The 26,744-nt window shown below is 51.3% G+C and overlaps 1 protein-coding gene and 1 non-coding gene across 4 annotated transcripts in view; one reads left to right on the plus strand and one right to left on the minus strand.

The window, feature by feature from the left end:
• Window positions 1-801: 801 nt before the first annotated feature.
• GALNT6 (polypeptide N-acetylgalactosaminyltransferase 6) overlaps window positions 802-26,744 on the minus strand; it is a 35,701-nt gene continuing 9,758 nt past the window's right edge. For all 3 annotated transcript variants that reach the window (XM_089920732.1, XM_089920733.1, XM_022572136.3), the window contains 10 exons: window positions 23,513-24,105; window positions 21,406-21,578; window positions 12,857-13,006; window positions 11,588-11,822; window positions 8,271-8,388; window positions 6,467-6,667; window positions 5,805-5,936; window positions 5,089-5,190; window positions 3,500-3,652; window positions 802-2,442 (listed from right to left, as the gene is read on the minus strand). In XM_089920732.1, the coding sequence (XP_089776858.1) occupies window positions 2,329-2,442; window positions 3,500-3,652; window positions 5,089-5,190; window positions 5,805-5,936; window positions 6,467-6,667; window positions 8,271-8,388; window positions 11,588-11,822; window positions 12,857-13,006; window positions 21,406-21,578; window positions 23,513-24,003 (1,869 nt within the window). In that variant the 5' untranslated portion in view covers window positions 24,004-24,105 and the 3' untranslated portion in view covers window positions 802-2,328. The remainder of the gene's footprint in view (window positions 2,443-3,499; window positions 3,653-5,088; window positions 5,191-5,804; window positions 5,937-6,466; window positions 6,668-8,270; window positions 8,389-11,587; window positions 11,823-12,856; window positions 13,007-21,405; window positions 21,579-23,512; window positions 24,106-26,744) is intronic.
• On the plus strand, window positions 24,702-24,808 carry LOC115803519 (U6 spliceosomal RNA). The gene has a single exon (XR_004024260.1). It is a non-coding gene; the product is annotated as a U6 spliceosomal RNA (small nuclear RNA).

Genomic DNA, 26,744 nt, shown 5'->3' on the forward strand with positions numbered 1-26,744 from the left:
AGGCTCCGGACGCGCAGGCTCAGCGGCCATGGCTCACGGGCCCAGCTGCTCTGCGGCATGTGGGATCTTCCCGGACCGGGGCACGAACCCGTGTCCCCCCTGCATCGGTAGGTGGACTCTCAACCACTGCGCCACCAGGGAAGCTCCCACAATACTTTTTAGGCCCACAAAAATGTTTCAGTTTCTTTTAAAATCAGAATACAATCATCCTGGATTATATTCGTTGTTATATCAATGCAGTTGTAAAACATACTCTTTACCACTTTTTTAATGAAGGCACAAGTGCCTAGGGCTCATGAAAGCCATAGTGTGGTCCTGACCTTCTAGCTTCTACATTCACTGCGCCCCCACCCTTCAGTCCTCCTGGTTCCCTGCATCCACTTGTACTGTTGTCCCTCTGCGACTTTTCTCACACTTGAGACCTTTGCTTACTGAGCTCTTCCTACCTGAGGATCCATCCTTTGAGGTCTAAGGTCAAATGTCACCAACTTTGTGAGGCTTCCCTAAATGGAAGGAATTGTTCTAAGTCATGTAGCACATCTCTGAACATCTCCAGGCTTGGCATGACTTGCTTACCTCTCTGTTTTCCCAGCTGAAGTATGAGTTCCATGGGGGAAGAGCCTTATTATCTCCTCATGTCTACATGTGTCTACATCTGGGGGGCCAGGGGATATTTGGAGACGAGACAGTGGCTGTGACAGAACTTTTCAGATGTGTGTGATTCCTCACAGCTTGAATCAACTGATCCTCCAAACAGATCAGCTAAGGGGCATAGCAGGGGAGGAGGGACCCAGTGCAAACTTCCTTTACCAATGCCATAAAACCTTTATTTCCAGTGGGATCTCATGTGCAATTCTCTTCTCTTTCTGGGAAAGAACTTTTCCCTTTCCCCACTCCAGGACACGTCCTGGCCACTCTCTCCTCTCCCTTTGGCTGGGCTACTCCATGGGACCTAGGAGACTTCCTGCGGTGGGGAGTTGCGTGGGAAGCAGAGGCAGCTGTGGTCCCACGGCACCCTCATGTGGTGCTGTCCAAGAAGACAGCCTGCTACTAGGAAGCCCTCCAAGAAGGAATGAGTCCTCTGGGCAGCTGGGCTCTCTACTTCAGGCAAAGCAGCCATGCGTGGTGGGGTCCAACTTGCTTGAGGAAAGAGCTGACACGCACGGCAGGTCTGCTCTGTGCGGGGAGTTCACGCGAGAACCGCAGACGAGGCGTCACGCAGTCGTGCTCCACACTACCTGCTGTCCCGGCTTCTTCAGACTTCTCAGGGCTCTTGTTAGCCTTATCTGGGTCCTAGCCTCAGGGCTGCCGATACATGGTTGTGTGGCCTGGGGCAAATAACTTCACTTATCTGGCCTTGGTTTCATAATATGAAAATGATAGGGCTGGACTAAAACGATGATTTTCAAATTGTGCTTGCAGACTTTCAGAAAAGTTCAGGGGCTGGTGGGCAATGCCCTCACCCACCCTCATTTTCATCCGTGGCTATTTTGCTTCTGAACTACATTATACATGGAGCGCTGAAAAAAGGTTCTGGGACTTAAACCTGAGAATCACTGGCTCCACAAGTTTTCTTTCAAAACCGAACATCTCGTGATTCCTAAATATGGTCTCCCTCACAGCTACCTGGCTGCACTGCTCTAGGCTTTATGGAGACGAGCCAGCCAGAAATGATCAGACTGGAGGGAAGAGAGAATGGGGAGCTGATGGCTAGTTGCCTAGTGTTCTTGTGGTGTGGTGGGAGGAGCCCAGGTTCAGGATACAGACCAGCTCCTTTATTTCTCTCTGCCTCAGCGTTCTTGTCTATAAAATGGGCACGGTGGTTCCTGTCTTTTTCACGGGACTATCGTGCAGATGAAATAAGATAAACGATTCCTGTCAAGAAGCTTCAGGTAATTTTAGCAAGGGAGACTCTTAGACCTCTAATCCCTCTGGTAGAATATACTGTTTCACTGGATTCTGTGGGTGTTCTAGATGATCAGGGATTCAGGACGTGGCTGCAGAGGTACTTTTCTTGAAATCAGCATTGCTGCCCTGGGCTCTAGCCCAGCTGCCTCCTCTGCTTTGCAAGTCTGTTTCTAGGGCAGAAGGAGAACTCTAGGTAACGTATTATGTGTTCTAACTGTCTCTTCCACCAACATGGAGGAAAGAAAATGGGCCCAATGTTGTTGCAAGGAGTAGGAAGGTCCTGCCTTGATTTGCATCGAGTTTGAAATCCATCTTTAAGGCCGACAGGGAACTGATGATCAGGTTCTCAAACATCAGGTTCCCCCAAATCCTGTTTCCTAAGAGGCTTGTGGGATCTCCCACAGGGGGGTGATCCAGGGCCTAGATGAACAGCCAGTGCTGGTAGGGATCACTGGGATTGCAGGTGGCCATGGCTGGCTTTTTGTCCTTGGATGTCAGGCAGGTACCAGATCCTGAGTTCCTGATGAGTTGATCCTAAAAAGATGACACGGCAAACGGTCAGCCTGGGCCTCAGACCTCTGACAGTGCTACTAGGGGGCAATGAAATAGGGGTCAGTAGACAAAAGGCAAAGGAAACCCAATGAGGCACAGAGAGGGCACTTCCAAATTCCTTTCCTTGGATGCCAGATACTCTGACGGGATGCATGCCTGAATTTCCACCTGTGCGTGGTACCAATTCTCCACCCCCAGCTTTAGCATGAATGGCTGAAACAGAGGAAGGCAGGACCATGGGCTAACTGAAAACGGCTTTCAGGACCACCCCCCACTCCAGATGGCCAGTCTCAAAGACCTGGGCCACTGCTGCCCACCCGCACCTTCTGCCTTTGATCATGTTCAGACTCCTCCCTTCCCTGTAGCTCCAAGGTTAGGCTCCTCTTTCCCTAAGCCAAGGACTGGGGATTGGGGTGGAGTGGGGTGTGGAGGCTCACTGGGGGCTGCTGGTTTGGGCCCAATCCTGTAGAAGTTACATCATTTATCCCGAGGCAGTGTGGTGTAATGGGAAGAACCCATGCTTTCGAGTCAGATTTATCTAGATCAGAACCCCAGGCCTACCATTTACTAGTGAAGGGTCTTGGGCCAGTCACAAACTTGCTGAGCTTAGGCTGGCCCATCTCTAGTGATGGGGACACCACCTACTTGGAAGATTAACCAAACCAATGTATGTGAGTGCACAGCCTTGTGCCCGGCACACAGAGGCCAGGCAGGAACCACAAGTGACTCTTCAACTTCATCTACTTGTGTTCAGCCTAAAAATACGTGAGCTATGACAGAGCTGGTCCTGGACCATAACCCCGACCCCATCTTTTTTTTTTTTCCGACCCCATCTTTATATCAAGCAGAACCAGCCATCACCAAACCTTACTTAAGCCCTGAGAACCCTGCCTGTGACCAAGCGCACATTCTCCATACTTTCTATTGTACATTGTCCGGATCCACCCCGTAGTATCTCAGGCAGAAGATGCAGAAGGAAGGGAGGGGGCAGTTGTGGTCTCAGGCTCTTGATTCTGAGCTTTCTGGGCCGCTGACTCACCTGGGTGAATTTCCATTCCTCACCCTCGGGTACCTGGCTATTCTTGCCAGTGAAGTGGCAGCCCCTAAGGCCCAGAGTGTCAGCACCGGCATAGAGACACAGCTGCTTTGCAATGTTGTGGCGAAGGTCCCTCTGGGTTGTGTATTCAAAGTACTAGAACACAAGATAAGAGGAGGTTCTGAGAGGCAGGGAGAGAGTTTACCCACCACCTTCCAAAGCCAACTGCCCTGAGATGCCAACCACAGATGGCCTCCTGGGGAGGAAAGTGAGTAGGTGCCGAGACTTTAGAAATTCATGTGCCACCGCATCTGGGTGATACTGGAATGACAGATAATAGTTACTAAATGTTTTTTCTTTAGTTAAAAACTTAACTTAGGGACTTCCCTGGCGGTCCAGTGGTCAGGACTCCACGCTCCCACTGCAGGGGGCACGGGTTCTATCCCTGGTCGGGGAACTAAGATCCCACATGCTGTAAGCCATGACCAAAAAAAAAAAAAAAAAAGGTAAAAAAAAAAAATGAGCCTCATTTAAAGCATTATTGGTAAAATCATGTGCTAGTTCTTTTTTGCTAATAGATTACTATTGAAAATATGTTCATCAGTGTGCCACCTAAAATCACCACGCGGGCCAGCAGTACAGGAAATTGCTCCAGTGACTTTGTCTTCATTTGAACATCCTGTTGGCATCCTGGTCAGTGGCCCATGCCACTCCTTTCCTTGTTTCAGCTGGTTTTTGTTTTTGTTTTTTTTTTGTGGTACGCGGGCCTCCCACTGCCGCGGCCTCTCCCACTGCGGAGCACAGGCTCCGGACGCGCAGGCTCAGCGACCATGGCTCACGGGCCCAGCCGCTCCGCGGCATGTGGGATCTTCCCAGACCGGGGCACGAACCCGTGTCCCCTGCATCGGCAGGTGGACTCTCAACCACTGCGCCACCAGGGAAGCCCTCAGCTCTGGTTCAAGTGCCTCTTACTTACCAAATGCTGGGCATTCAGGGTAGATTGAGGGGCTGGGTCCAGGGAGGTTATTAGTTATTCCTCAGGGAAGAGCTGGGCATTGTAGGGCATGGGGGAAATTCCCAGGATGCCAGGTAGCTGTGAGATGTCAGTAGGTGGATGTTTTGGGGTCACTGATGGGTGCTAGGATCATAGTGGTACCTTCTGGGTAGGGAAGGCATTGAAGGTGGAAGTTGAGTGTAGCCGAGGGGCTCAAAAATTTTCCAGTCACCCTAAAACATCACTCAGCAGCTGGCATCCTCCAGGAAGCCTCCTCTGATGAACAATCCTTCCCTGCCGGGGTGGGGAGTGTGGGAAAAAAAAAAACCAAACCAAAAACCAATCCTCCCCCCCAGCCCCTCTCTAGCAGCCAGCACTGCTGCCCACTCCTCTCTGGATGCCCCTGGTCCACACTTAAGACCTTGTCTGTCGGTATCATGCATTCCCCCTCAGACTGGGGGCAGGGCTGGTATCTCCCCCTCTCTCTGGATCTCCCCTACCCTAGTCCTCAGGAAAGGACGATTATGAGCGGAGGAAGGGGGCCTGTGAAGAGAGAAGATGCCCCAGAGACAGGCTCGCCTCGGGCTGGGCTCTGTACCTGGTTGCCGCCAAGGCCATGGCAGGTGTACATGATGAGAGGCTTTCCTCCATTGTTATTCTCTCCCACATCGAGGCAATGATCCATGCCGAGGTTCTTGAGCTGCAGAATGTGGAGCAGAGAGGGGAACCAGGGGAGCACAGTTAGGAATTTTTCGGTTAGTGGTGTGGGATCCACCTGGAATAAATGTGCACGGCTGGATTTTTCCTCTGTGACTTTCCTCCTCGGCTCATTAAGGCAGACGCCTGAAGTGAATAGTAAAGTGAGGTGCAGAGCCCAGGGGTTGGGCAAGGTCAGGGTGGGCAACCTGCCAGGTCCCTGGGAGAAGCCCTCGGCATATGGGAATGTCCTTAAGAGCAGTGGTTCTCAAAGTGTGATCCCCAGACCGTCAGCATCACCTGAAGGCTTGTTAGAAACGCAAATTTTCAGGCCCCAACCCAGTCCTCCTGAATTAACAGCCTGCGTCTTAACAGACCTTCCTGGTGATTCTGAGGCCTGTGAGTATTTGAGAACCGCTGTTTAGGGGTTGTTTCCTCCTTCTAAGGTTTTTAGCTAGCTCTAGAAGCCCAGGGTGGCCTCTCGGTCCTCTTCCCGGATAAGGGAGCGTGGAGAGTAAAAATCAGTTGTTTGTCATCCAGCTGCGGGGTCAGTGGTCCTGAACTTTTCTCCCGGGGGTTCTGTGATGTTGGGTGGGCACATTGGTTCTCAAGACTCACAGCTCCATAGAAGGTGGGCTTCAGGTCAGGAACAAACATCTCTGGGTAGATGTTGTGCAGGAACCAAGAAAAGTTGCGACAGTTCAGTCGTTCCCTCAGCTGCAGTCGCTCCGAAATGTCCCCAAAGGATTTCTGTCAACCGAGCCAGCCCCCTCAGGGTCAGTTCCACCAGCCTTGACCTTCTTGTCTGGGTGGAAGCAGCCCAGAGTTTCTGGGACTACTTTCTCCCAGAGTGGGTCTCCTGTTCATTCCTGCTCAGGACCAGTTGGGCCCCACATCTGATCCCGACCCCCCTGCCTCGGCTTTGGGACCTGCACCCATACCACCACCCCCATCTCCTGTGAACTCCCACTTTTCTCCCAGTCCTCAATTCCTAGTTTCTCAGAGTAAAGCCATTCTTCCCATAAGAGGTTCTTCCTCCAAATCTTTTCTCCCTCCCCTCCTAAAAGATACTGGGGCTCTCCAGGCAGGGACAACAAAGCCTCCTCTCCTCATGCTCTAGCCTCCAAAGTAGAGCCTGGGCTCTAGCTCCCAAGGTCTGAGGGGTAAAGGCACCAGGTGGTGGAGATGGGTGGGTCTCTGTCGTCATTAAGCTCTTGACCAGGGGCTGGGATTCTGCCCTTCTATTCATCTAAACACCTCCTAAGCAGCCTCTCCCTCACCTCTCGGGCCATCTTTGCTGCCTGCAGATTCCTCCTGTAGAAAATCTCCTTGTAGCTATCCATCCAGACCTCAGCCAGGCGCACTTGGTTGCGAGCAATGACACTGATGCCCTTGGGGAAGGTGTGAGGGCTCTTGGTACGGAACACGTGACCAACCACAGAGCAGGGGATGATCTCCAGTTGGCCCCCGCACTGCCACACCTGCCGTAAGAGGATATGGGATGGGGTTTTCAGGGGGTGGGTGGGAAAACCTCCCCCCGCAAGCAGCTCTGTTCCATTCCCAGGGTGCCAGACCCCAGGTCCACGGACTCAGGGAAATGCTGCGCTGCGCCCTCTCGCTGGAAAAAAAGACACTGACCAGGCTTCTTCCCAGGCCATAACTACACAATCTCTGGCTCTCTGATGTTGGTTCACTCTGATTAAAGCAAACAGGAATTTGCAGGGTCCTGAGGGTTACCAGGGCCCACTTTGGAGAAAAGCCAGTTGGCGAATTTTATGTACATCTACTACTGTGAGCTCTGGCCACCTGGCTTTTTTTTTTTTTTTTTTTGCAGTACGCGGGCCTCTCACTGTTGTGGCCTCTCCCGTTGTGGAGCACAGGCTCCAGACGCGCAGGCTCAGTGGCCATGGCTCACGGGCCCAGCTGCTCCGCGGCATGTGGGAGCTTCCCGGACTGAGGCACGAACCCGCGTCCCCTGCATCAGCAGGCGGACTCTCAACCACTGCGCCACCAGGGAAGCCCCCCCTGGCTTTTTGACCTGGAAATGTGATTTTATCAGCTCACGCAGGTGTTACTGGAAACTCAAGCTCCTCCAAATCGAGATCAACTTGTGACCTAATCGAAGCATCAAATCATTAATTAACAGCTACCATCAGGTGGCTTGTGATCACCTGGACCTTTAGCACACTAGCTTCCTTGCAGAGAGACTGAACAGAGGTCAGAGGCTCATGGACGAGCCTAGGATCAGAACCATGGGAGTTATGGTGACTGAGCTGGTGACCCTCCTCTGTCAGAGCGCTGGTTTACGACATCCCTTCCACCTGTGTCTTCTCCTTTTTTCGGGTTTTTAGATTGGGAGGTATGTTGTGATTCATTTTAGTATAGCAGCAACAGAAACACATAATCATAGCCATAGTAACAGCAGGTATCAATGATGTGCTTGTATGTGCCAAGCACTGTGGGAGGTGACTTCATAAACAAGCTGATTCGCTTGTTAATTACTCTCCACTGGATGGGGATCTGTGTAGATTTCATGGAGAGGCAAGCCCTTCTTCCAACCTCATCCTGATTTTCCTTATTCCTGAAATCCCTCAGTTCTGGGGCCCACCAGAATTTGGCCATCATCTTCTCCTACGGTTATGAAGGGCTTGCTGAACAGAGGGGGAGGGAAACTCCTAAGGCTACCACGGCATGAGGTCTCTGACCTGGAAAGCAGAGCCTGATTTTTCCAGAAAAAGGATAGTGACTGCTTACTGACCTGTTCCACCTTCACCCTAACCCTTTTCCAACAGACATCATGAAAGATGTCACCAGTCCCCAGATGTCTGGTTCCTATTACCTCTATTACCCCTTCCCTCTGAGGAGTTCTGCCCAGTAATTTGTTCTCAAGTTGTCCAATCCGACCCCCAAGCCCCTACTGCCGTGGACAGGGAGGGGCAGAGGGAAGGTGGAGCCATGACGGGAAACAGCCACCCTTCCAAGTTCAGCTGAAGAACTGATATCCCTGGCACTGCCTAAGAGACAGGTTCTCAGGCCGTCCCCTGGGGCGTTGTGGTTCCCCCGCGAAGCCCTCTTCACTCTCACCCGGAAGGACATTTCCACGTTCTCCCCTCCCCAGATCTCCATCTGATTATCATAGGTACCGATGTGCTCAAAGTAGGACTTGGAGATGGAGAAGAGGCCACCAGCAAACGTCGGGGATCTGGAGAGACAGAGGGAGAAGCATGTGCATCTTCTGGGGGGAAGAGGGGCCAGAACCTGGCGTGGAAAGCTGTGAACTCACCGATGACGCCTCCTAAACTCCCTCCCTCCTCCTCTCCTCTCACCTGGGATATGCAGCCCCTCTTCCACTAGCTTATGCACTTAGCAAATGTTTATTGAGCTTTTATTATGTTCTCTTCACCTTCTAAGATCAGGTTGAGGAGAGATGTAATTATCATTACTCTCTTCTAAAAGGCATTCATTCACTCATTCATTCAACCAAGGATGTGTTACACACGGGCTTCCAGGGCCTGTGCTACGTGTTAGTCGTACAGAGTAGACAGATCTTGTCCTCTTGAGAGCTCAGTGTAGTAGCTGAGGGAAAAGCCACAATCGTTTGCTTTTTGGCAGCAAAGTTCCTAAAGCACAGTAGATACTCGGTTATCAGAAGCTATGTGAAACTGTTTTTGGACATCGGTGCTCCCAGAAACAGAGTAGGAAGCGAGGTGAAATTAAGCTCATCTTGAACTACAGGGAGCATTTGGGGGCTACAAGATTCTGGCTTTCAGACAAAGGCAGGGAGGCACAGACCCATGTTTAGATTAATTGACAAAAACATCTAGAACTTAGATACCACGTTGCTCATGAGAGGGGCTGGGCTAAGGGCTGAAGGCGGGGGTGGCAGACAGGGCAGGAGTGCACAGAGATCATTAGCTGTTGGCCTCTGTGCCATGCCAGGCTGGCTTGGATGGGGCTTTGCTGCCCTCAGTGGGTGGCTCCATGTGGCACAACCATGCAGAAACCTTCTCTGTCAGCCCAGAACCGGTCAAGGTGCTTCACACACAGCAGGGGCTCAATCAGTGTGCACTGGACTGACTGGTCAAGGCTATTACCCAGGGCCTTGGCGTTACCCTATGGCTGTTGTTGTCACCCTGAAGTTGGCTCCTGCAGCCACTTTCTGGAAGGAATTTCGGTTGGGAAACCCTCAAGCTCAGGCAAGCTTTCTGTCACTGGTTGTGGCCTCTCCCAGGGGTTCTAAGCCAGCCCAAGTAAGGCCAGGAAAGCCTCAGAGAGTCCTGGGATCCTAGATGAGCATTCTGGAACTAACCTGCTGCTTCCTTTTTTAAAAAATAATTTTATTTATTTATTTGTTTTTGGCTGCATTGGGTCTTCGTTGCTGTGTGCAGGCTTTCTCTAGTTGTGACGAGCGGGGGCTACTCTTTGTGGCAGTGCGTGGGGCTTCTCATTGCGGTGGCTTCTTTTGTTTCAGAGCATGGGCTCTAGGTGCATGGGCTTCAGCAGTTGTGGCACAGGGGCTCAGTAGTTGTGGCTCGCGGGCTCTAGAGCACAGGCTCAGTAGTCGTGGCGCACAGGCTTAGTTGCTCCGAGGCATGTGGGATCTTCCTGGACCAGGGATCGAACCCATGTCCCCTGCATTGGCAGGTGGATTCTTAACCACTGCGCCACCGGGGAAGTCCCTAACCTGCTACTTCTTCAGGGTTTCCCTGACCTGGGTCTGTCTCTTGGCTTTGAGAGGTCCCTCTGACCAAGAAGCCACTGACAAATTATCTCTGAGGATAAACTCTACACGGGGAACTTCGCTGCAGACCCATAACCAACAGGCAACCTCTGGAAACACTCTGCATTTCCTGGCCTGCTTCTTAGGGTCCCCTCACCTCTCCTCCTGGCCTCCGGTTGACTTTGGGAATGGAGGAAGGGAGGGTGCTGCCTGCAGGCCTCCTGGTGGGTACTATGCAAGTGCCTCAGGCAAGCCCTGCACACCACCAGGGCATTTGGACCAGGGAGCAAATTAATTCCTCAAACACTGGAGCTTTGTCTTCCAGTTGTATGGTCCTCGGACATCAGAGCGGGGGACGTCAGTGATGGGTGGGGGCCAGGTGCCCTGTCCCTGACTGTGCCACTGTGTGCCTGGCCCCCAGCTTGGGGGAAGGGGGTTTTGTTGATGTACATCTCAAACAAAAGACATCTATGAATCAAGCAAAGGGTCTATAGGGAGTTCTAATTTCTTTTCTCTCTCCTGCTTTCTCCTTTCCCCTCTGCCCCTTCTAAAGGACACAGAGCGGCTGGCTGTGTTCAGGACCACGGGATTCCTTCCCGTGGCCCACCCGAGCCCTCCCTACTGAGGCTCTGGGCAGCATTTCTTAGGATTTGGGCATGTGCATGGGTAGAAAGCCTTCCCTTTTATCTCTGCTCACCATATCCCCAAACTCTGCTTCCCTCCATCCCTGGTATATATATTTTGTTGACCCTTCAGTTTCCTGACCAGTATAGGAAAGCAATGGCACAGATAATCCGGAAGCAGAGGGTACTCTAAAAGTCACTCCCCAGCTCGGTTTAGCTGAGACGTCTGTGGTCTCTAACGACACCAACAGGCAATCTGGAGAGGGAGGGGCAGGGTGGGTGCGTGAGGGGAAGGCAAACCCAGCTGGGCATCAAACAATGGCTACCCTTTCAAGCACCTGCCCTCTAGCCCAGGGGTTGGCAGACTGTGGCCTGTGGGCCAAAGCTGGCCTGGCTTTCTAAGGTTCTGGCAAAGAATGGTCTTTGCATCTTGAAAGGGTTATTTTTTGTAGCAAAACCTACAATATCTGCTATGTAGCCCTTTGCCCGAAAGAGTTCAGGGCAACTGCAGCACACGGTAAACGGCAGGACACCTGTCCGTTTTCCTCTAATATGTTCGCAGTCTTTTCAAAGACGGTGACCTGGGTGCGCACACCACCCCCTCTTATTATAATGGCTATTTTACAATGGCCTCTACCCTCCATCTCTCTGAAAGCAGCAGTCACACCCTTCTACATGTATGGAGGAATAAATGGGATAAGGTGTGGAAAGCCCTCAGCCCAGGGCCTGGCACACAGAAGGTGGTGAGTGAGAGCCAGCTGCTATGGTGAGAGGTAGGACAGAGCCATGACGGGGACACGGGCTTGGGGCCAGATGGGCGGGATGGGCATCCTTGTTCCACCGCTTTCTAGTGTATAGTCTGAGGCCAGCTGTTCATCACCAGGAGCCTCGATGTTCTCACCTGCAAACCAGGCTAATCACAGTACCTACCGCATAGGGGATGACGATTAAATATGCCAAGTGATTCATAGAGCACCTCATAAATGCTGACCTGAGATGGCCCGGGTCCCTGGGACCGTGGAGACCAGGATGTGGGCCCACCAGGCTACAGTACTTACTTGATGGGGTAGGTCTCATCCTTGCGCCTCTGCTTCTCATGTGAAGGTATGGTCTCCCAGCCGAAAGTCAAGCTCCAGTCAAAGTTGCCACGACTCTGGACTCGGCCCCTCTGGATGGGCTTGGAGAACTCAAAAGTGTTCAGGTCGATAGTGACAATGTTTGGGCTCACCACCACCGTCTCGTCCTCGGCGATGCGAGCCAGGAGGGGCTCCAGCCAGCCATGGAAGCACTCACCTGCAGGTCGGCACCAGGAGACATCAGTCAGGGTCCTGCCCACAGCTGAGCCCGTGCCCGCCACCAGCGGGGAGCCCCAGGATGACAAGTGCTCACTCCCTAGCTGTAGACAGGGAAACACGTGCAAGCCCCACGGCCACAGAGAGTGGACAGAGATCTCCCAGGACCCTCCTACACCTGCCCTCTCCCCCCAAAAGAGGTGGAGGTGGCTTTGGAGGGAAGAATGGAGGTCTCAGGGGAGTAACATGGTGGACCCAAAGGCACAGGGAAGGCCCTGGAGGGGTGTCTTCAGGGTCTGTAGCCTATCCACTCAGTCGGCCCTCCCCACCCAAGTGTGGGTTTCACAGGGGGGTGTCCCCTCTCCCAGGGATCTCTGCACCTCACGCTTCAGCTCCAGTTGTAGAATAATCATCCCTTTGGGATTTTCGATGAACTGCATATATGACTTGATTTAGCCTTCATTTTGTTGGTGAGTAAGGTTGGCATCCTCATCCCACTTAACAGAAGAGAAAACTGAGGTCTGGTTAGTGGCAGGGCCAGGACGCAAATCTAGGGCTTCTGACTCCAAGGCTATAGCTTCTCAGAATTTGTATCACTGCTTTTAGGGAACATTTCTTTCCCTGACAATGGTGGGAAAGTGTTTTGTTTTGGGGCAAGAAGCAGGCCTTCCTGGCCCCACGTGGCCCTGCAGGAAAGTGCCATGCCAACCAGTGCCCAGTGGCGACAGGAGGCCTCTCCGGGGGGCTGAGCTCAGAATGAGGTTCAGATGGTGGGGGGAGAGAGGAGCGTCTGGGGCTCCAGAACACACTCCCAGCAACTGTGGGGTTACCAGTTGTTTTTGGGCTGTGTGTACCTCCTGATAACCATCCTTGGCACTGGGGTGAGAAAGGGGTAGAAGAAGTTAGGGGAGTCCCAAGCCTGCTTCGATCCTGGGACAGCAGAGCTGAAGGTGCTCTGCTGAGGCCATGGTCCCAGCTCTTCATTCTGCCAGGGAGGGAAGGGGGACAGAGCCAGGCCGGCCCTCTTCTACTCACAGTGGGCATCCAGGAAGGTGAGCACCTCCGCCTGGGCCACGCTGGCTCCCAGCAGCCGGGCGGTGATCAGCCCCTTCCGTTCCTCCTGACGCACCACCTTTACCACCTGCAGCTGCTTCACGTACTGCTCCAGCGGCTCCTTTAGGTACTCTGGAAGGGACAGGGTCATTGTCGCCAGCTCACCAGTTTGCTGCAAACCTAATCCCCCGTGTGCACCAAGTCTGGGCGTTCTCAGGCCTCCAGCAGGCCTGCATTTTAACCCTCCCGTCCACACTGCGCTGAGCAACTCCACAGAAGCCCAAGGTCGGGGGTGGTGGTGGAAGGACGAGGTCCCCTGTGTGGTCCCACTGCACGTGGCCGCCTTGCCAGGACGTTCCACCGGCTCTGTGGGGCCCATCCTGTGTCTGCTCACTGGGGCGCCTTCTCTGATGTCTGAGACAGGACCTCAGAGTTGTTCCTTTGGTCTCAAATCAAGTATCAACTTCTGACAAAGGCTCTCAGATGCCCCTCTTGGTCTCTGCACCCTCTCAGCCCCCCATCTTTTCAGAGCTAGGCCTTGGGCCTCCCCTCCTTTCCACACCTGGGGGTTGTGGCAGTCATTTCTCCCTGTCTGAGTCCCTGTCTCCCAGGCTCTTCAGAATAAGTCTGACAGGTAAAGCGGACACAAGTATTGATTTCTGGCTTCTGGGGCAGCAGCAAGAAGTCTTACTCTAATCCTCTTTTTTAAAACATAAATTTATTTATTTATTTTTGGCTGCGTTGGATCTTCATTGCTGCGCGTGGGGTTTCTCTAGTTGTGGCGAGCGGGGGCTGCTCTTCATTGCGGTGCGTGGGCTTCTCATTGCGGTGGCTTCTCTCGCTGTGGAGCACAGGCTCCAGGTGCGTGGGCTTCAGTAGTTGTGGCACGTGGGCTCAGCAGTTGTGGCTCGCAGGCTCTAGAGCTCAGGCTTCAGTAGTTGCGGTGCACAGGCTTAGTTGCTCCGTGGCATGTGGGATCTTCCCAGACCAGGGCTCGAACCTGTGTCCCCTGCATTGGCAGGCGGATTCTTAACCACTGCGCCACCAGGGAAGTCCCTCCTCTAATCCTCTTTATTACCTCCTCTGCACATGGAATTCTTTAGGAAGATGAAAAGATGCTGAGCGGCTTTTTAATTACATTTAAAAACCACGTACCCAGCACCTCCGTGAGCTAGGCACAGTGTGTGCCTGGCCACCCAGGGAACGGGCCACGGCAGGGTAGGTGATGAGTGACCTGCTAGAGGTGGTGCAGGGCTGGGGGAGTCTCCAGGAGGGGGAATTGGAGGGGGTGGGGAAAGCGCTTTGAAGGGAGGGGTATCTGCTGAGATCTCCAGCCCCTTCTGAGAGAGGGCTCACTTCATGACTCTTGTTATTTAGTCGGAAATCCTCAGAGCATTAAATATAGCCCTATTCTGAAGCAATGCACCTTGGAACATAGTCCAGATCTTAGTGATGTTTCAGTACCTGCTGTTTTGGTTTACCTGTGCCACTGTTCTGTTCCCCGCTGTGCAGAATGGAGTTGCCTGTGGTTTCAGAAGTGGCGGCTGACTGTGTCCTTTCTCTTGAGGGCTGTGGGATCGGCCCAGAGCTTAAGCCTCGCTCTCCATGCCGTGTCACACAAACTGGGGTCCGAAGTCAGTTTTGTGGAGGCGTGACTGATCTCTCGCTCTACTCGTTTTGTTTTTCTTTTTGGCCACACCGCGTAGAATGAGGGATCTTAGTTCCCCCACCGGGGATGGAACCCGGGCCCCCTGCAGTGGAAACTCGGACTCTTAAGCACTGGACCGCCAGGGAAGTCACTCTCTCTCTACTTTGACACACTCACACACACACACACACACACACACAGCCCAAATACTTGAGCACTACTATGTGCCACTCATGGAACTAGGTGCTTCCATGTTGACTTTTTTTTGCTGTACGTGGGCCTCTCACTGTCGTGGCCTCTCCCATTGCGGAGCACAGGCTCCGGACGCGCAGGCTCAGCGGCCACGGCTCACGGGCCCAGCCGCTCCGCGGCATGTGGGATCTTCCCGGACTTGGGCACGAACCTGCATCCCCTGCATCGGCAGGCGGACTCTCAACCGCTGCGCCACCAGGGAAGCCTTAACTTTCTTATTTAATCTTCTCTGTAAAGATTAAAGCGCTATGAAATAGGCAGTATTGTCCCCCGTGTTTATGAATCAAAATTAGCCTCATTTGGCAGCTTCAGCCCAGCACTCACTTAGCAAACACCTGTGAACACACTGCCAGGTGCCAGCCACCATCCTGGGCAGGGAGGGCCGGGGTCTGGGTCCTGCCTTCATGGAGCTTCTAGGCTCATCCTCCAAGTACAGCCCCGAGTGCTGGCTCTAACAGGGAGGTGGGAGGATCCCCGTGCGGGAGACTTACCTTCTCGGCGCGGCTGCTGGCGGACATTTCCCCTGAGAACATAACTGTGCTTACAGGAAGTTCATGGTGGTGGAGATAACCCAGGGACAAAACATCATAGGAAGTGGGTTTTGCGGTAAGAGCACGCCAAGCATTGAGCTGTGAGCGTCAGGGCAGCCTGAGCTCTACAGAGCCCTTCTCCCATGCCTTCCCTCCTATCTCAGGTGGCTAGGTGGGACCTGGGAATTCTGAGGGTGAGCCTAAGGCCCTTTGATGGTGGGGGGCGGCGGGGTGAGATAGCTCTCCTAAGTCAGGCCCCTCCCTGGACCCACTGGACATAAACCCAAGAACTGAGTGCAGCAGAGCCGAGTGTGGAAAGACAGACGGTCCCAACCATTTTCCCTTATGTCCCCTAGATGAGACCCTCCTCATTTAGGTTCAACACCACACCACCCTGGCCCGGCTTCATTCCTCACGGCTGGAGTCTATGAGACTCCTGTGACCCCCCCCCCCACATGCCATACTCAGTGCCATGTCTGAAATACCATCTATATGCAGATGCTCCTGGGCCTTTTTTCCTGGCCTTGCCATCTTCACTTGGATGTCTAACAAAACCAGAAACCTAACACGCCTGAAATGGTGCCGCAGATTTCTTCCCTACCTGCCCTCCCAGCCTCCCCCCATGTAAATACATGGTACCAGCACCCCTCCAGCTGCTCTAAACTAGGAATCGTGCTGGACTCTCCCCCTCTCCCCCTCCACAAACAGTCCTTCAGCGAATATGGCCAGTTCTCTCTCTCCATCCCCACTGTCACTGCAGCAATCATGTCTTAAGTGGTCTCCCGGCCTCTACTCTACACTCCTCTTCCCAATCTATTCGTGACATTCCAGCCACAGTGAGTTCTCTCTTAAAAGTATAAATCACATCATGTCACTACGGTGGTTTAAAATTGCACTTAAAAAACGAATCCAGGGCTTCCTTGGTGGCGCAGTGGTTGAGAGTCCGCCTGCCGATGCAGGGGACACGGGTTCGTGCCCCGGTCTGGGAAGATCCCACATGCCGCGGAGCGGCTGGGCCCGTGAGCCATGGCCGCTGAGCCTGCGCGTCCGGAGCCTGTGCTCCGCAACGGGAGAGGCCACAGCAGTGAGAGGCCCGTGTACCGCAAAAAAAAAAAAAAAAAAAGAATCCAAACAGTATGATGGTTCCTCAAAAAATTAAACAAAGAACTACCATATGATCCAGTAATTCCACTTCTGGGTATACAGCCAAAATAACTGAAAGCAGGGACTCAAAAAAATATTTGTACAGCCATGTTGATAGCAGCATTATTCACAATAGTCAAAAATGTGGAAACGATCCAAATGTCCATGGGTGGATGAATGAATAAACAAATGTGGTCTACACAAACAACGGTGTCCTCAGCCTTAAAAAGGAAGCAAATTCTGACATGTGACAACATGGATGAACCTTGAAGACATTATGCTAAGTGAAATAAGCCAGACACAAAAGGTCACATACTGTATGATACCACCTACACAAGGTACCTCCAGTAGTCAAATTCATAGACAGAAAGTGGAATGGGGGTTGTCAGGGGTTGGGGGGCTAGGGAATGGGGAGTTATTGTTTAATGGGCATAGAGTTTCAATTTGGGAAGACGAAAGAGTTCTGGTGATGGTTTCACAACAATGAGAATGTATTTAATGCCAATGAATGGAACACTTAAAACCGGTGAAGATGGTAAATTTTATGTATATTTCACCACACACATTCAAAACTCCAAACACTACACTACTGCTTAAAAAGGTCTTGTGATTCAGTTCTGCTCACCTTTGTAAACTCACTTTGTATCAGTGCTGTTTCTGCCGCCTTGCTCGCTTCTCTGCAGCCATGCTGACCTTATTTCTGCCCCATTAACACACTAAGCCTCAGGGCCTTTGCGCTGGCTGCTCCCTTTGTGGGGAGCGTTCGGAGTAGCCTTGGCTACTCTGACTAAAAAAGCTGCCTAATCACCTGCATTCTTATTTTTCTTCTAATTTAATTTCTTCATAGCACTTATTATTACCTGCAATTATTTATTTTCTGTCTTTCCCATTAAAAAAGTAAGCTCTAAAAAGACAGACACCTTGTTCAACTGTTCACTGTTATACCCCTGGAGCCTGCCCAGGGTCTGGTGCTCAGTAGGTACTGATAAATACTATTAAGCACATCAGTGAACCGCCTTTATTTATGCTTCTCGTGTGGACTCTCCCTCTCTACTTTGGCTGCTGAAAAATCTAGAAACAAGAAACAAAACAGAAAGCCTTTCTTGTAGGGAGGACTTCCTCTCTTAACTTTTCCTCTCTCCTTTTATGCTGTTTTCATTTCATGCCCATCTATACTCTAGCCAGCCTCAAATCGAACTGCAATGGGGAAATTTTTCTTGATTAATCCCTTTGCAAGGAGAACAGGAGAAAGGAACGAGTGTAACACCCTTTGGGCGTATTCTACAATCCTCCCGCCCAGATGGAACATTTAGACACTGGGCTATATTTTGGAACCCAAATCAGGACTCATTATCAGCCTCTTTCCATCTCCAAGCGTGAGGATTAAACTGGCAGGTGAAACTGACATGCGGGAATAGAATTTCTTTATGGCGAAGAAAATATTGAATGGAAACTTTCCTAGAAAATCCAGGACATAGGGTTACTACAGAGACATCTTCCTATATTATAAAACAAGGAAAGAGGTAAGAAATAGCAGTAATAAAGCGACTTTACTTGTTAGAATAGACACTGGAAGTTGTAATTCAACTAGAGTTGGAGGCTTTGAATAATTCCTAACTTGCATTACTGGTGTCTCTTAGGAGTTCAGGGGGCCACGAGAGGAACTGCCACTCACTTCAGTCCTGACCGGCCAGGGGAGATGGCAGTGGGGGAAATCATGGGCTAATCCAAAGTGCTCCCAATGTCTCCTCCCCTGCGTTTCTCACAGTGTGTTTCCTGACTTCAGGAAACACACACCTCCTCTCCTTTCCTCTCCCTGCTGATTCCTCTTCCCTTCCTACAGCCCCTCTCCCAGGCCAACCCCATCTCCCCACTCCTCCTCTCTCCTTGGGGAACTTGCTCACAGAGGATCCTATTCATATCTCGGCTCTCTGGGTCCTTGGTAAGTGTCTGATTTCCTCCCAACCATCTAGCGAATTCCCACAGGAGGGAGGCGTATGTTCTCCTACTCGGCCTCTTTGGACAAGGGGTTGCCGTGTCTGGGGCATGGTAGACTGACAGGCTTGCGGGGGGGGGGGGGGACGACAGGTTTTAGGAGCTTGTGGAATGTGCCAGACCAAGAGTGGCCCTCGGCTGCTGACCTAGCCATGCAGGAGGGAAGTCTGTGCCTGGGGACGGACTGTGAAGCGGGAAAGAAAAAGTTCCCCAGCCCGGCACAGGGCCTCTTTCTGATACCCGCCCCCCAGTATCAAATGCCCGTACACTTGTGGTCAAACCGTGCTGCCGGGCACCTGGATAGGAGAACAGAGAGCAAAGACATTGAATTTCAGCAGAGACACAGCCATTGTGTGTGTGTGTGTGTGTATAATGAGAGCCAGGTGATCTGATCAAATGGTCAAACGTGGACTGCAGAGATGTCTGACCACAGATCTGAGGGTTTTTTCTTTCTTTGCCGAACTGAACATTGCTGAAAGTACCTCTAGAGTCCCAAAGCCCTCAAGGTAGGGTGGTTTATCCCGGGGTCCACAAATTCCCTGGAATTACAGGCACAAATGTGGGTCTGTGCACACTTGGGGCAGTTGTGCACTGTTCTAGAGAGAGGGGCATAGGTTTTAACAGGTTGTCAAAGGAGGCCAGGACCCAGGAAACTAAGAATGGCTGGTTTCGGTTTTTCAGGCAGGTGATTCCGAGATGCTGGAGTTGACTGTATGAGAGAGTCCAGGGCAACAAGGGAGAGGCCACCAGAAGGAACCGGAACAGGTCGGGTGGCCCGAGAGGGGCAGGCTCTTTGCCAAGCCCATCCTACTAGGCACAGGCCACTCTGCCCTTTCAAAGCTGTCCGTGGCAGCCTGGCACTAAGTCACTGGCTGGCCTGGTCAGAGGAACTGCCCAACTGTGCCTTAGGGATGTACACAATTCTGAGTGACAAGTTGAAACTGTTTAGAACTTCCACCACGTGGGATTCAAGGGAAGAAGCTTCTGAGGGATGGGCTGCTCAAGGTTGTGGGGAGAAGGGTGATGAGAGAGCCCAGTTTGAGAGGAAGGGCAGCTGATACACTGGTTTCCACTCCTTACAAACTGCTACTGAGACTGCCCAGAGGCCATTCTCAAGCCCCAACCCTCTCCGCCAAACTCCCTGCCCTCCCTTTCCAGAAGCTAATCTCTCTGCTCCTTATCTACCAGACCCTTTCGCTGCATCCCTCGTACTTGTCTGCTTTTGTTTTGTAAGTGCTGCTAGGTGTCTGTCCTTCCCGGGGGAAATGTGAGCTCCCTGAACAAATGGACGCAACAGTGCCCATGCTCAGCTTCTCCTCGCACTGCCCTCCGCGGCCCTAGTCCTCTTACCCAGAGGGCAGGAGGGGGCTGGGGGAGAGGAGGGGGCGTCAGCAGCTCCACTAGAGGGCCGCACAGTTCCTGCCCTCGATACGGGAGCATGGGCACAGGAAGCCAACCCGGGAGAGCCCCAGCCCCCATGTGCCACCTGGGAGGAGGGCTCAGCTCCTGGAGGACCCCAGTCCACCGATGCATGGGTCCCGCAGTCCCTTTCCTAGTTCTGGCCCCGGCATCCCATGCTCAAGTGATTTATGAACTTCCTCTCTGGACTCGGGGTCCTCTTCCTCTCTTCCTGACAATTACCCTCCCCAAAGCTGCCATCCTTCTGAGATAAGGTCACCCTCCAGCTTAAGCACCTTCAATGATACCTCGTTTTATTTTCCCCCGCAAATAAATACTTTTAGCACGGCATGGATTTCATTCAACATCTTTTTAGTGTCATTTTCCACAGCACAAACACACTGATGTTTTTTTCCGGAAGTTCTCTCTTCCGGGACTGCCCTTCAACACCTCTTCTCTCCCTAAACACTCGGGCTTTCAGGAGCCGCTCTAATCTGGCCTCCATGGTGGACGGCCCCAGCCATGCCACACAGAAATAACACCTCCCATAGCGCCTTGCTCCCATACAAAGAATAAAATGAAACTAATGCACACGGAGCTCTTACTCAAGACTAAGTACTCTGTAGCGCATGAATGATCTAATTTACCATCTATCTCTGAGCCCTCGGCCACCACTGTCTTCATTTTTAGAGGAGGGGACTGAGGTTCAGAGAGGCTAAGTGTCTCGCCCAAGGTCACAGAGCTAGGAAGAGTCAGAGCTGGGACTTGAGTTCCTGGGTGTCAGACTCTCAAGTCCATGCCCTTTCACGTCCGTTGGGGTGTGTTACAGGCCACACCATTGTGGTTGGTGCTGTTAGCAGTCATCTGACTACGGGAGCTGTTAGCCTACTCAGGGCAAGATGTCTCATTTGTCATTTGTCTTTTCTTTTGGCCACATGGCACGTGGGATCTTAGTTCCCCGACCAGGGATCGAACCTGGGCCCCCTGCATTGGAAGCGTGGAGTCTTACCCACTGGACCGCCAGGGAAGTCCCTCATCTGTCATTTGTCATACTATCCCCTATGCCTAAGTCAGTGCCAGGCACAAAGTACTCCATAGATGTTTCTGGAATTGCTTTGAATGGTGGAAGTTTGGCAAGCAATCTCACTTGTCTATTATCAACTATAGCAAAGGGCTTCTGAGGTGGAATCTTCAAGAGCAAGGGAATGGTCTGGCAGGTAGGAAACAGAGGGAAGGCCGTCCCCACCCTCTGCCCTGCCCTGACCGCTCCTGGCATTTCTAACTTGGGGTTGGGCTTGGTAGCTCTAAGGGAGTCCTTGAAGCCAGAACTGCTAAGCTTTTGGAGCTTTGGGGGTAAAATGTGAATGAAGCTTGGGCTCTAGAAATGTGGTCTACCTGCCCCCTGGCCCCCACCTGCCTTCTTCCTGCTCCCAGCCTCTATGATGAGCTGTGATGCCAGACAACAGGCCATGAGGCAGTGCCTGTTCCCTCAGGAGCACCTGCCCTCTTTCACAGAATACCAGGGGAGACCCCAGGCCTCTCCTTGGGGGGCCCCCTAGCCTCACCTTCTGTGCTGGCATCATCCACCAGAATGATCTCCTTCAGCAGGACGGCTGGGGTGGTGTGCAGGACACTGTACACCGTCCGCAGCAGCGTGGACCAGGCCTCGTTGTGGAACACAATGATGACGCTGGTGGCAGGCAGTGGGGGGCAGCGCCGGAACTTCTGGTTGACACATCTGCAAGGATGAACGTGTAGATACAGCTCTCCAGGTCCCTGGGACTTCTGGGGGCAGGGAGGGCTCGGTCCACAGATTCCTATAACCATCCTTTGCTCCTTGGATCCCCCAGCCTCCATTCCCCATTGGAGCTGGGAATAGCTGCTCCCTGTTTCCAGCTTCCCCACCACTTGCCACCTACTCTGAGCCTCTGCACAGGTCCTAACCAACCCACTCCAAAACCTGTCTTCCCCAGATCTGGCTCGGTGCCCCAGCGGTGATGCCGAGGGCATCCCCCTCACTTCTCTCATCTGCTCTAGGAGTTCCCAGGGCTGACTCTCTCTTCCTCAGTGATATGTGTGCTGCATAAAGTGTAATCCAATCCAGAGGTCCCAGAGAGGAAGTAATAAAAGGCAACTCTGACATCTGAGAAAAGTGACTACAATTTCCATACTCAATAAGAGGAAAAGGCTTTTCTCTTTACAATGTACAGTTTCTCTCTAATCCATTTCCTCATGAATTCCCTGGAATCTGATACTATTATCACAAACAATTTCCTGTGACCTTTTCTCTATCCACATCCACTCCAGCCACTCTGTGGCACTTGGCCACACTGCCACCCTCTCTGACACGCCATCTCGGCTGGGGGCAGGAATGTGTGAATGCTGGATCTCAAGGAGTCATGCGGCCTAATGACATTTTTTTTTTTTAATCATTATAGTTTTAAAAACTATATATTTATTTTATTCATTTATTTTGTTGTGACAGGTCTTAGCTGCGGCTTGTGGGCTCCTAGTTGTGGCACATGGGCTCCTTGGTTGCAGCAGGTGGGCTCCTTAGTTGTGGCATGCGAACTCTTAGTTCCTAGAGAGAAACTGTACATTGTGTGGCATGCATGTGGGATCTAGTTCCCTGACCAGGGATCAAACCCAGGCCCCCTGCATTGGGAGCATGGAGTCTTAACCACTGCGCCACCAGGAAATTCCCTTGATGCCCTTTCTTAACCCCCTCTGCTGATCAGAGAGATTTCTCAGCAGCCTTCCAGAGGAGACTCCCAGACTTCCTCCACTGGCTGCCCTCACACCCACTGCCCTTCCTTGCTAGGAGCCCTAATAACTTGGGGTGGTTCCATGTTCTAGGCCTCCAATACTAGGTCCTAGTCTGAGGAACCCCAGGTTCAAAGTCCTAAAGAATCATGAACTCGAGGACGGGAACTGCCATGTGAGAAAAGGCCAAAAAGGGTATTACTCTTGAGTTGGGAATGACAAAGTGTACATGAGAAAGACACAAAATCTTTGATGTGAGGACAGTATGAACACAGACTGAAGTGGCTACGGCTCAAAGATCTAAGAACTGGTTCATTGCCTGGGATTGAAAGTACAAACAGCTTCAAATAAAGATTGGAATGAATTCTTGGCCCTGTGAGTCTTCACTGAAAGAAACCAGGAGGTGTGGGGATAATCCTGACCACCAGGGCTGCTGTTGGGAAATGCCCTTTGCCAAGAGCTCAGCAGCGGAGTCCTGCAGTCTCTGGGGCAGGCCTCAGCATGGGGCAAGGCCACCGAATATGTGGCCTGCAGTCAGGCCTTCCCAGTCACCCCTAGACCACGTCTGGTCCCAGCCTGGACAGAGGTCCTTTTTCTGTACCCTGTCACCTTCACAATTGTGTTTCACTCTCACAGGTCTCCCTGAGCCTCTGGCCTGACCATAATATGAACCCCACACAAAATCTCTGACGTGAGGATACAAAATCTTTTTGTATCAAAAGATACAAAATCTTTTGTGCCCTGGGATAAGGGCAATTGATTAGGAAAAGTGAAGGCTTAGAGGAAATCCTTGCCCATACTCAAAAATCCCTGTCAGCCCTTTACCTGGTACTCAGCCCGTGGCCATGGCCATACCAGCCACGCCTTTGGCAGAGCCCTGGCCTCACCCCAGGACACGGTGCTACTTACTCAGGGGGTCGGGTGTCCGGGCCCAGGGCCCTCTGCAGGGAGATGCGGTCGCTGGCAAAGGCATTGAAGCAGTGCTTCTTATAGCCCTCTTTCTTTTCCTGGGTCTCCTGGGGCGTCCACTGTTTCTTCTGAAATGCTTTCCCATCTGCCCCAGGGCCATTGGGGTCCTGTGGTGGCCGTTCCCAGAAGGGCTTCAGCTCAGCTGGGGCATAGAACTCGGGGAGGCAGGTCCGGTTTGTGGAGGCCAGTGTCTGCTGGGGCTCTGGAGCCCTGATCTGGAACTTGGGCATCGAATCCCTAAGGTTGTGCACGGCCCCCAGCATGAGGTCCAGGACATGATCCTTCTGGCTCACCAAGGATTTCAGCCATGGTTTCTCTGTGGCCTGCTCCCTGCTGCTTACATCCCTCTGCAGGATGAAGAGGAAGAGCACGAAGGCGCTGCCCACCATGGCCAGGCGCACGGCCATGTGGCGTCTGCGGAGCAGCCTCATCCTCTGGAACCAGTGGAAACCCTGGCTGGGTCAGCTCCAAGCGCTGGCCCGGCCCTGTAAATAGCCTGATGGGTTGTGGTGGCCACACCCTGGGGCCTCGGCCTGAGAAGGGGGGGATGAGAGAGAGAAATGACCCAAAGCAGTGGTGGGGAGGGAGTCGGGGGATTCGGGGTTCACGTCCAGGTTCTGCAGCTGAATGGTGACATCACCTTAGCCCAGTCACATCACTTTCCTGCACCTAAATTTCCTCCATCCAAAAAATGAGGAAAATGGACTCTGTTTCTTTTCTGCCCTAAGATTCTGACATTCATGGATCTAGAGTAATTGGAACACTGAAACTCTACATAAAGAGATTTAATCAACTTAACCACTTTGAGAAACAATTTGGCATTCTCTAGAAAAATTTAAAACGTACATACCCTATGACCCCACAATTCCTCTCCTGGTTTTATATCCCAGATAAACTCTGGCGCATGTATGCCAGGAGGCATGCACAAGAACGTTTCTAGCAGCACTGACGAAAAAGGCAAAAATCAGAAACAATCCAAATGTCTGTCAGCATTATAATGAATAAATAGCGTGAAATATCCATGGCACAGAGGACTGCACAGCAGTGACAAAGAATGAGCCACTTCTACATGCCACAACTTGGATGCAATGTTGAGTGAAAAAAATCACATCGCAGAAAGATACATCCAGTGCTCTGTTCGGCAGCACATAGACTAAAATTGGAACGATACAGAGAAGATTAGCATGGCCCCTGTGCAAGGATGACACGCAAATTCGTGAAATGTTCCATATTTTTTGCAGCACTATTTACAATAGCCAGGACATGGAAGCAACCTAAGGGTCCATCGACAGATGAATGGATAAAGAAGATGTGGCACATTTATACAATGGAATATTACTCGGCCATAAAAAGAAACGAAATTGAGTTATTTGTAGTGAGGTGGGTGGACCTAGAGTCTGTCATACAGAGTGAAGCAAGTCAGAAAGAGAAAAACAAATACCGTACGCTAACACATGTATATGGAATCTAAACAAACAAATAAAAAAGGTTCTGAAGAACCTGGGGGCAGGCCAGAAATAAAGATGCAGATGTAGAGAATGGACTTGAGGACACGGGGAGGGGGAAGGGTAAGCTGGGATGAAGTGAGAGAGTGGCATGGACATATATACACTACCAAATGTAAAATAGATAGCTAGTGGGAAGCAGCCGCATAGCACAGGGAGATCAGCTCAGTGCTTTGTGACCACCTAGAGGGGTGGGATAGGGAGGATGGGAGGGAGATGCAAGAGGGAGGGGATATGGGGATATATGTATATGTACAGCTGATTCACTTTGTTACGCAGCAGAAACTAACACACCATTGTAAAGCAGTTATACTCCAATAAAGATGTTAAAAAAAAAAGATACATCCAGTATGATTCCATTTATAGAAAATTTAAAAACACATAAAACTAAGCAACACATGTTTTATGAATACAAAAATGAATATGTGTGGGACTTCCCTGGTGGTCCAGTGGTTAGGACTCCGCGATTTCACTGCCATGGGCCCAGGTTCAATTCCTAGTCGGGGAACTAACGATTCCCGCAAGCCGAGAGGACTGGCCAAAAAAAAAAAAAAAAAGGAATATGTGGTAGAGCTACATATAAAGAAAACTAAAGAAACAGTGAAACCGAAGTTTCTGAAGAGGGAGGAAAGATATGGGAATAAAGGCATACAGGGGACTTCAAAGTGAAGTGATTTTTTTTTTAAAGTGGATGGTGGTGGGACTTCCCTGGTGATCCAGTGGGTAAGACTCCTCGCTCCCAATGTAGGGGGCCCAGGTTTGATCGCTGGTCAGGGAACTAGATCCCGCATACCTGCGGCAACTAAGAAGTCTGCATCCGTAACTAAAGATCCCTCATGCCGCAACTAAACAAGTTCCTGCATGCTGCGACTAAAAAAGATCCCGAGTGCCTCAACTAAGACCCTGAGCAGCTTAAATAAATATTAAAAAAAAAAACAGTGTATGGTGGTTGCTGGTAGCACTGCTCTTCTTTGTACCCTACACATATTTTATAAATATTCTTCTGTATCTGCTCATATTTAATAAAAAAAATCTTTTTAAAAATCTAAGATTCTAATGATAGCACCTTCTGGCAGGAACATGGCTTCCAGCATGTACCCCCACGTACGTGGTCCCAGACCTCAGAGGAAGAGTGATTGTAAAACTTTCTGTACACAGCTCTGCAAGTATAAGGCTCAGGGGTTAAGGACTAGACATTGGTGGCAACAAACCTGGGCACAAATTCTGGATCTGCCGCTTCTAATAATAACAACCTACTTCCTAGGGTTGTTTGTTGTAAGCACTAAGTTCAATGAAATAATTCATGGAAAAAGCTTAGCAGTCTCTGCACCCAGTAAGTGCTCTAAAAGTGTTAGTTTCTATCAGCCTCAACTTCCTCATCTGTAAAGTGGGGGTAACTAATACCTAACCCACAGGGTGGTGGGAAGGATTAAATCAGAAATAATGTATGTAAAGTACTCGGCAGAGCGTCTGGCACAGACTCAGCCTTCAATTAGTTCTATTATTATCATTAATAAATCCCTGCTCAGTTTCCCAGGAATTATCCTTAAACACCTGGTCCTTGGCCAAAGCCACACTCCTTACTCTGTCGTACTTAAAAGTAACTCCAGCTGAGCTGCGCTGTTATTTAAACATACAAGCTGCTGCCTATGGAGAAGCCTGGTGTT

This window comes from Delphinapterus leucas, chromosome 11, assembly GCF_059928025.1.
Source record: "Delphinapterus leucas isolate spDelLeu-1000000601 "Yukka" chromosome 11, BTC_Dleu_Yukka2, whole genome shotgun sequence".
NCBI lineage: Eukaryota > Metazoa > Chordata > Mammalia > Artiodactyla > Monodontidae > Delphinapterus > Delphinapterus leucas.